This window comes from Vanellus vanellus, assembly GCF_965231255.1.
Source record: "Vanellus vanellus genome assembly, chromosome: 16".
Lineage (NCBI taxonomy): Eukaryota > Metazoa > Chordata > Aves > Charadriiformes > Charadriidae > Vanellus > Vanellus vanellus.
The window spans coordinates 2374462-2383715 of NC_138921.1; the positions used below are offsets into that span (position 1 = coordinate 2374462).

The 9254-nt window shown below is 65.2% G+C and overlaps 1 protein-coding gene across 1 annotated transcript in view; it reads left to right on the top strand.

Annotated features, from left to right (window-relative positions):
- Nucleotides 1–714: 714 nt before the first annotated feature.
- KSR2 (kinase suppressor of ras 2) overlaps nucleotides 715–9254 on the top strand; it is a gene marked incomplete at both ends in the record, with an annotated part of 85858 nt that continues 77318 nt past the window's right edge. The window contains 2 exon segments of the mRNA XM_082491527.1: nucleotides 715–921; nucleotides 924–1031. Of these exon segments, the coding sequence (XP_082347653.1) occupies nucleotides 715–921; nucleotides 924–1031 (315 nt within the window).

Sequence of the window (9254 nt, forward strand, 5' to 3'; positions counted from 1 at the left end):
ACCCCAGCCCCCCCATTGCCCCAGCTTCCCCATTACCCTAAGCCACCCATTGCCCCAGTCCCCCCCCATTGCCCCAGCCCCCCCACTACTCCAGTCCCCCATTGCCCCAGCCCCCCCCACTACCCCAGTCCCCCCATCACCCCAGCACCGCCCCCCATCACCCCGGCCCCCCCGTTGCCCCACACACCTCCCCCGGCAGCATCCCCCCTCCCCCGGGGCTCCCCCCGCCGCACCGTGCCCGGACCGGTGCCAGATGGATGGGGATGACGGTGATGTTACCGGGGGGGTTGTTATTGTTGTTCTTGGGGGTGTGTGTGTGTGTGTGTGTGTGTGTGTATATACCGCGCGGAGCGGCGCGCAGCGAGCGCGGCCCCGCGGTACCGGCAGCGCGCCGCCCCCGCCGCGCCCGGGGAAAGGGGGGGGGGGGGGGAAGGGGGGGGCGGAGGAGCGGGGGGGGGGGGGATGGTGGTGGCTGGGGGGGGGGGGGGAAGGCGGCGGCGGCGCCGCGCTGACGGCTCGGTGGGCACCGCCGGGGCCGCGATGGTGCGGGCCGCGGCGGAGAGGGGCTGAGCGGTGCGGAGGGGTGGGGGGGGGGCGGGCAGGGAGGGGAGGGGAGGGGAGGGGAGGGGAGGGGGGGGGGAGAGGCGGCGGAGGGTGGAGGGGAGGAGAAGGCGAAGGAAAAGGGGGGGGGAGGGTGGGGGGGCGCGGCGAGCGATGGATGAGGACAACATGACGAGGAGCGAGGAGCAGCAGCAGCTGAGTCTGCAGAAGGCGCTGCAGCAGTGCGAGCTGGTCCAGAACATGATCGACATCAGCATCTCCAACCTGGAGGGGCTCCGCACCAAGTGCGCCGCCTCCAACGACCTCACGCAGAAAGAGATCCGCACCCTGGAGGTAGGGGCCCACCGACTCCCCCCTTACCCTTCCCCCCCCCCCCATATTCAAGCCTTCCCCCCCCCGCCCCCCCCCGGGCCGCGCCGGGCTCCCCCGCGGCGCTGCGGTGCGCCCCAGTGAGGCTGCGCGCTCTGCAGGTGGCCCCGAGGTGGGTCCGGCATCACCGAATCCTCCTGTCGGTATTGCTCGGAGAGGCCCTGTATCCCCCCCCCGGTATCCCCCCGACCCGGCCCCGCGGCCCACAGCATCCTCCCGGCTCGGCCGCATCCCTCCCACCGGGCTGCATCCCCCTGGCCTGGCTGCATCTCCCCGGTCCAACCGCATCCATCCAACTGGGCCACATCTTCCCACCGGCCTGCATCCCCCCTGGCCCAGCTGTATCCCTCCCACCGGGCTGCATTGCATCCCTTCCACCGGGCTGCATCCCCCCTGGCCTGGCTGCATCCCTCCCACCGGGCTGCATCCCCCTGGCCCATCACATCCCTCCCACTGGGCTGCATCTTTCTCACTGGGCTGCACCCCCCCTGGTCTGGCTGCATCCCCCTGGTCCAACCGCATCCCTCCCACCAGGCTGCATCCCCCTGGCCTTGGCCACATCCCTCCCACCGGGCTGCATCCCTCCAGCCTGGCTGCATCCCACCTGGCCTGGCTGCATCCCCCTGGTCCAGCTGCATCCCTCCCACCAGGCTGCAACCCCCTGGCCTGGCCGAATCCCTTCCACTGGGCCACATCTTCCCACCGGGCCGCATCCCCCCTGGCCTGGCTACGTTCCCCTGGTCCAGCAACATCCCTTCCACCAGGCTGCATCCTTCCATCCCTCTGGCCTGGCTGCATCCCTCCAGCCTGGCTGCATCCCTCCCACTGGGTTGCATCCCCCCTGGCCTGGCTGCATCCCCCTGGTCCAGCAACATCCCTCCAGCCTGGCTGCCTCCTTCCCACCAGGCTGCATCCCGCTGGCCCATCCACATCCCCCTGGTCTAGCTGCATCCCCCCGGTCCAGTCGCATCCCTCCCACCAGGCTGCATCCCCCCCTGCCGCATCCCTTCCCCTGGGTTCCTACCTCCCCACCAGGCACCATCCCCTCCAGCCCACCTTGCATCCCTCCCACCAGGCAGCGTCTCCCCGGCCTGGCTGCATCCTTCCCCTCACCGTGTTCCTACCTCCCGAGCAGGATGCAGCCCCTTGCCTCCGATTCCTCCGTAAACCCCCCAGCCTTCCCCGGCAGCAGGGAGAGCCCCACTGGGAAGGGGCGGCTTCACCAGTCATGGCCTCGATGCTGCCGGGGGCGAAGGCGGCGGGGCCGTGCCAAGGACAGCACCAGACGGATTTATTTATGTTCCATAGACGGGAAAAATATGTATAAGTAAAAACCGCCGAACGGGGCCCTATCCATAGGAAGGGATTCCCCTTGGAGCATGCCGGGTCCTGGCTAGGGATGGATTTGGGGTTCAGTAGGAGGTTGGCAGGCCGGGATGGGCAGGGAAGGTGCTGGGATGCTCCGGGGGTGAGCGGGACCTCGCAGCCGGCGGCAGAGCGGGGGGAAAGGTGGCTGTGATGGTGCTGTCACCCTGGGGAGACACCGACGGGACCGTGGCGGTGCCGTCACCCTGGGGAGACACCGACGGGGCCGTGGCAGCGTGGAGGTGGCTGACGCAAAGCCGGGGCTGTGGGTGGGGAATTTTGGAGCCCTGACCCCGCTCAGGCCTTTCGGTTGGTGCTGGCTGCTCTCACCGAGAACCCAAACGTGGTGGCACAGCGGTTCCTGTGCTCAGCTCTGGACTGTGACCGATACATCCCATCCTGCCGCTCTCGCTCCTGAAGGTCCCCAGCATCACGGGAACGCGCTGGGCATCGCCGTGTGCTGCTGCTCTACGGCTCGTGGTGGGTCACCCCGGGGTTGGGGTGCAGCTCCCCGCTCTGCATCCCAGGCACCGACTTGCGCCGCATTCCCGCGCCCATCCTGCCGTCCCCTCTCCTTGATCCGAGCCCTGTCCCATCCCAGCTCTCCGCGCGAGGGGCTGCGGGCTCAGCACGGAGCTGTTGGGCCACGCGTGGCCCCGGAGCAACCTCAGAAGAAGGACAGGGAGGTGGGGATGAAATAGCAGCGGTTTTGGGATGTGCGGGAGGTTTTGTGGGGAACACTTAGGCTCAACCCCCCTCCCCCAGGAGAGCCAATGCCTGGAGGTGCAGGACTCCAGAAGTTTATCCCACATGGAGTGACGGCCTCGTTAGGGTCAGCACGGCTGATGAGTTGCTGCCTCCCTCCCACGGATGGGACCAAGGGGAGCCGAGGAGCGTGGAGAAGCCATCCCGGTGGGATGCTCCTTGCCGGCATCCCGTGATGGTGCGTGGGCGAAGCAGCATCCTGGTGTCCTGGGGCAGCACAGCCTGGTCCGGCCGGAGGGTTTGGAGGTGGCCGTGGGGATGCCACCCCGCAGATCCCGGTGCGGGGTTGGAAGGAAACATCTCTCCAGCCCCTACGGATTGTGCTGTGCCCGCCACGGGGAGCCCTGGCATCCCGTTCCCTAAAACACCCCCAAACCGGGGCGCCTGCCGCGCGTCTCAGCCACGGGCATTCCTGCCCACGCGCTTCAGCACAGGAACGGGGCGATTCCCGGGAGGGGAGTGACAACGGGTGAATCCGGGGCCAAATTCCCAATGCCGGCACAGCGGTGTAGGTCTGGCCCGGCTCCCGGCGGCGTTGTCCTGGGTTGCCGCCAGCGTAAGCAGGAGCCGAGCTTGGCCCTGAGTCCCTGCTGCCACCGCCGCGTCCCAAGGACGTGACGCAGACGCAGAGGCCCCTGCTCGGTGCTTCTTCCCTTCCCATCTGGCGGCAGCGGAGCCGGGCCAGGCACCGGCGAGGCGAAGGGAATGGTGGCCCCGGGGACGGGTGGGACAGGAGGATATCTCACCCCCAGTGGTGAGAGTGCACGGCTCCGGCATCAGCGCGTGCCTGGAATAAAATGGGTGAATCCACGTTTTTTGGTTAATCCCCGTATGCCGAACCCCGCTTTCGCCGGATTAATAGAAGCTTTCCGTGCGCCGTTGTACGGGGAGCGGGTAACAGCATCCCGCGATGCAGCATCCTTCCTTTGGGATGGGTACCGCTGGCAGCAGCCCGGCTCCGGCGGCAATCCTCGGGGTGGGGAGGCTTTCAGGTCTCGCTTGCACCTCCAGACGGGCTCCGGCAGAAACCGAGGCAGTGGCCGGGACCGAAACGCCGACCGACACCACCCGGGGTGGGAATCGGGGCCGGTTTTCTTCCTGCGGGGCGGCGGCAGATGTCCCACCTGAGGAGATCTCCCACCCCGTTAGCCCTACCCGGTCCCACGGGGCCGGTGAGGCTTTATCCCCCATCCGAGCATAACGGTTGGCTCTAAATTTGGGAATAAAGCAAATTAACAAGCTTTATCCCCCAGCCGGGGCCTGGCAGTCGGACTTTGCAGCTCTGAATTCGGGGGTTTAGGGTGGAAATAGGGAAGAGGGGCGCTGCTACCCGGGGTGTTTGCTCGAGGTCTGGGGGCAGCGCGGGGGAAAAGCGAGAAGGAAAGGTTGGTCGGTGCTGGGTGATTTTTTTTTTTTTTTTCTTTTTTTGGCTGGTCCGCGGTGCTTTGCTCTCCGTACTGTGGTTACTCCACCCGGATTGGGGGTTCCCCGGTTCTCCCCTCTTCCCCCGGACTGCCGTGTTCCAGCCGGGAAGGGGGAACCCTCCTGGGATGCTGCCGCGTGGACATGGGGGTGAGGATGGGAAGAGACCCCCAGGGAAGAGCTGTGGCCATTTCCAAACTTGCAGGGGCCGCGGTTGGCCGGCCCGCCATCGGGATATTCATTGCTGGAGTGTGTGGATTCTCCGGTGTCTAATACTGCGGGTGAGCACAACCACACTTATCCCTGGGCTGCGTCCTCTTGGAAAGCCAGGCATGTCCGGGATGCTGAGTTGAGCCATTTCGGCCCCTGTACTCCCAGAGAGAACCCCGGGGACCATTTAACAGCGCTTGAAATAAATGATGTGCAGAGCCAACGAGGGCACGCGAGCCTGGAAAGAGCCCTGAGAGGGAAAGTAGAACCGTGGCGGGGTATTCCCCAGCCCGAGGGTGCTCCAGATGTCCCTGGAATAACGAGCCCCTTGGTAGAAGGCGGGGAAGAGTCGTTCCGGTTGCGGTTACGCGCCGTGGGAAAAGCATCCGCCGCTGCGCCGGGAATATTTGGAAGCGCGGAGAGGAGCAACATCTCTCGATTCGCGGCGTGAAGGCATCCCGGCACAGGCGGCGGTGCCGAGCGGGATGAGCATCCCGGCAGGCGCGGGCACCCCTCTCGATGGCTCAGCAGGCGTTGGCGTTGGCAGGGCGTGCATGGCCCTGCCTCCGCGAGGTTAATTAACTTTCACCTCGTGCTGCCGCAGGTGGATTTTCCATCGCCTCTCCCCGGTCTCCAGGCAGGGCTCGGTGCCGTCTCCGGCGCGGCTGACGTCACGGCGGCCCCAGGGTGCCATGGTGTGTGTGTGTGGGGGGGTTCAGCCACCCTCCCGCTCCCTGGAGACCGGTTGCTTCGTTCCCCGTGCCCGGTACTTGCTCGGGGAGCGGGGACACCGCTCGCTGCCTCGCCGGGATTTCGGGGCGAGCGGCCGCCAAGGGGAAATCCTGCTGGGGGGGGGGGGGGGGGGGGATGGGAGGAGGCTGGAAATCCCCGTCGGGGTGCAGGGATTGCATGGGGGAGGGGGGGGGGCCTCCAGCCCTGGGTCACCCCAACCCCTCACCTCACCGGGGGGGTCACCCAAGGGAGCGACGTGGAGCGGGGGTGTCCCACTGCACCCATCCCCGCGGGGTAGCAGGGACCCACCGGGGTCTTGTTTTTCAGCGGAGGGTCTCTGCTGTTTGGAGGAGATGGGGGGGGGACACCCCGGAGCTGCCGCCCCCTCGCCGTGGCCGAGGGCTGCTGGGGGTTTTACCCCCTTTTGTGGGAGCATCGCACCCTCCTTTACCCCCCTCGCAGCGCTGGAGGGGGGGAGAGGCGCTTGAAGGGGTGCGAAAACTCAGCCCCAGCTCCAGGGGAGCTCCAGGGGAAGGTTTATGGACCAACCCGCAGCCCCCCCCTCACCCCCAGCAGCATTCCCAGTTGGACCAGCAGTACCCCCCCCCAAACAGCCAGCACCCCCCCCCCCCCCGCCCTGCCGGGACTCTGAGCCCTCTTCTTGTGCCCCCACAGCCCCAACACCCCCGGGTGACCCCTGGCATTTCCCAAGTGGGTAAACTGAGGCACGGAAGAGCTTGGGGGGTGGGTGGGGGGTGGGTGGGCTGTGCCACAGCAGAGCGGCATTTAAGACGTTTGCAGCATCTCCATCCCGCGCAGGGAGGGCTGAGCAGCGGCTCAGGGTGAGGGAGAGCATCTCCGCAGCCCTGGGACGGGGCTTTCCCCGCGGCACGGGGCCGTCTGGATCGCTTCCCTTTCCAGCTCGCAGCAAAACAAGAAGTGCTTTTTGGGTTTGGCAGAGGTTTGCTGGGCTTGTTTGCCCCCCCCTCGGCTTGAGCAGACCCACGGGCCAGAGCTTCAAGCCACACCTGGGGCATGGGGGGGTCCAATCTGGCACCTCGTTTGCACTAACGATGGGCGCTCCGGTCATCTGGAGGGATGAGTGGGGTGAATGTCCCCCACCCGGAGCCTGGAAATTAAAGGACCTTCCTCCACTTCCCCCACTCTTTCCCTGTTTCCAGCTCCCAGCATGTCTCTGCACGGTGGTGGTAGTGATAGTGGTGGTGATGATGATGGCAATGGTGGTGGTGGTGATAGTGGTGGTGGTGGTGTTGATGGTAGTGGCGGCGGTGGTGGTGGTGGTGATGATGATGACAACAGCAATGGTGGTGGTGGTGATAGTGGTGGTGGTGTTGATGGTGGTGATGGTGGTTGTGGCGATGGTGGTGGTGGTGTTGATGGTGGTGATGGCAATGGTGGTGGTGGTGTTGATGGTGGTGATGGCGATGGTGGTGGTGGTGTTGATGGTGGTGATGGCGATGGTGGTGGTGGTGTTGATGGTGGTGATAGTGATGGTGGTGGTGATGGTAGTGGTGGTGATAGTGCTGATAGTGATGGTGGTGGTGGTGGTGTTGATGGTGGTGGTGGTGTTGATGGTGGTGGTGGTGGTGATAGTGGTGGTGGTGGTGGTGATAGTGGTGTTGATGGTGGTGGTGGTGTTGATGGTGGTGGTGGTGGTGATAGTGGTGGTGGTGGTGGTGATAGTGGTGATGGTGGTGGTGATAGTGGTGATGGTGGTGGTGGTGGTGGTGATGGTGGTGGTGGTGGTGGTGATAGTGGTGATGGTGGTGGTGGTGGTGGTGGTGATAGTGGTGGTGGTGGTGATGGTGGTGGTGGTGATAGTGTGGTGGTGGTGGTGGTGGTGGTGATAGTGGTGGTGGTGGTGGTGGTGGTGATAGTGGTGATGGTGGTGGCGGCGGTGGTGGTGATGGTAGTGGCGGCGATGGTGGTGGTGGCGGCGATGGCAGCTGCCCAGTCCCCAGCTCTGTCCCCAGTCCAGGACCCTGATTTTAGCACCGGAGAGGCTGTTGTGGCTCCAGCATCCCCTTTGGTTCCTCCTGGGCTGTCAGCCTCGGGGGTGTGAGGGGCAGAGGAATGGATGAAGAACAGGCTGGTGGGGACAGAGGGGAGTTTTTTTAGGAGGGATTTTGCCCGTGTTTTGCTGCGGTTGTGTGCGGGGAAGGGTTTCATTTTTGGGGCAGGAGCTGCCTCTGTGTGCATCCACGGTGCCTGCCGCTATTTCCCCTCCAAGGGCCTGGGGCGCTGTTTAGGATGCGTGATCGGGGCTGACCCCAAACCTCTTTGAGGGTCTGTGTGAGGAGAGTGTTTTTTCTTAAAAAGCAGAGCCGGCAGCTGGTCGGGGCGCTGCCGAGCCCAACCAGCCCCGTGGGCTCTCCCTGCGGCCTCTGTGGCCATTCGCTTTGCTTGCCCCAACTCTCTTTTGGATATTCATTTTCGCTAATTAATCCCCGCGGCTGTCAGCCAGGTTGGGAGAAGCCGCCTGGTGGGGGTGTGCGGCTCCTGGCAGAGCTGTCGCCCGCTTGGGTGATGCTGGTGGTGATGCTGGTGGTGATGCTGGTGGGACACGGTGGTGGGGACTCATTATTTGCAAGGGGATGGAGACCCACCAGCCTCTCCTGTGCTGGTGCTGCCCGTTCCCCCCCCCCAGCAGCAAAGGAGGGGGGCTGGTTTCGCCTGTTTTGCCCTTATCTGGGTGCAGCCAGCTCACCCCAACCACCATGGGGGGGGGGGGGGGGGGGGGGGGCAGGGGGGGCTGTCCCTACCCCCCATTTCGGCACACCAAGCCCCATGGCCATCGCTGCTGGAAAGACCAAGGGAAGGGACCGGGAGAGATGAAGCAGCTCTCCCAAACCCCGTGATGGGATTTCTCCCCTCGTCTCTGTGTTTCAAACCATCGCGCGTTTTGCTCGTCTATTTTTGGGGCACGCGGCAGCGGGCAGGGGCGCAGCACTGCCGGCGGCGGGGAATCACCCAGCTGGAAAAGCGGGAGCAGGAAATCCCAGCAGGTTTCCAGCGAACGAGGGGCCGGGGGGGGGGGAGGTGTCCGCTATCTATTTTTGAGAAAGGAGGGCAGTCGCTCCGCGTCTTTATTTTTGGGAGCTGCGGTTGGTAACACGGCGTCTTTGGGCTTCGTGGTGGGAGGGTTTGGGGGGATGGGGACGGTCGGCGGAGGGATGGGGCTATGGTTGAGCAAAGAGGGGTTGATGGTTGTGGTGGTGAGGAGCAGTGGGAGGAAGGATGGTTGGGGCAGATGGGGGTTATTGGGGGGGGGGGGGGGGGATAAGGAGCAAACGCCCCCAGCCCAACCTTGGCACTGTGGGATGCTGTGGCTGCTCCGTATGGGGGATGCTCGGGGCAGGGGGGTGTCCCCGACATGGGTATAAGAGAGAGGAGCGCATCCTTTGGGTGCTGGGAGGGGACGGTGTGGGAGAAGTGATGCCCCCGTGGCCCCTGTCCTCCACCCACCGTGGGGTGACGGGGGTGAGGTCCGTCTGCGCCATAAGCGAGACCTCCAGAGCTGAAACACGGAGGGTTTACCACCATAAAGGAGCAGAGAAAGGGCTTTTTTTGGGGGGGAGGGGAAATGCTTCCCCCTTGGACCCCCAGCTTGATGCCGAATGGGTCCTTAGCTGCAGAAGCTCGGCAGCGGGTAACAGGGGGGTGTTTTGAGGGCAGGAGGGGCTGCCTGTGCCCTGGGGCTGGGGCAGAGGGGGGGCAGAGCTCATGCTGTCAGCGGTCACCCCCTCCCGTAATCCCCTTCCTGCCGTGGGGCTGGATAGGGGGGTCATGGCAGGGCGGGGGTCCCAAGG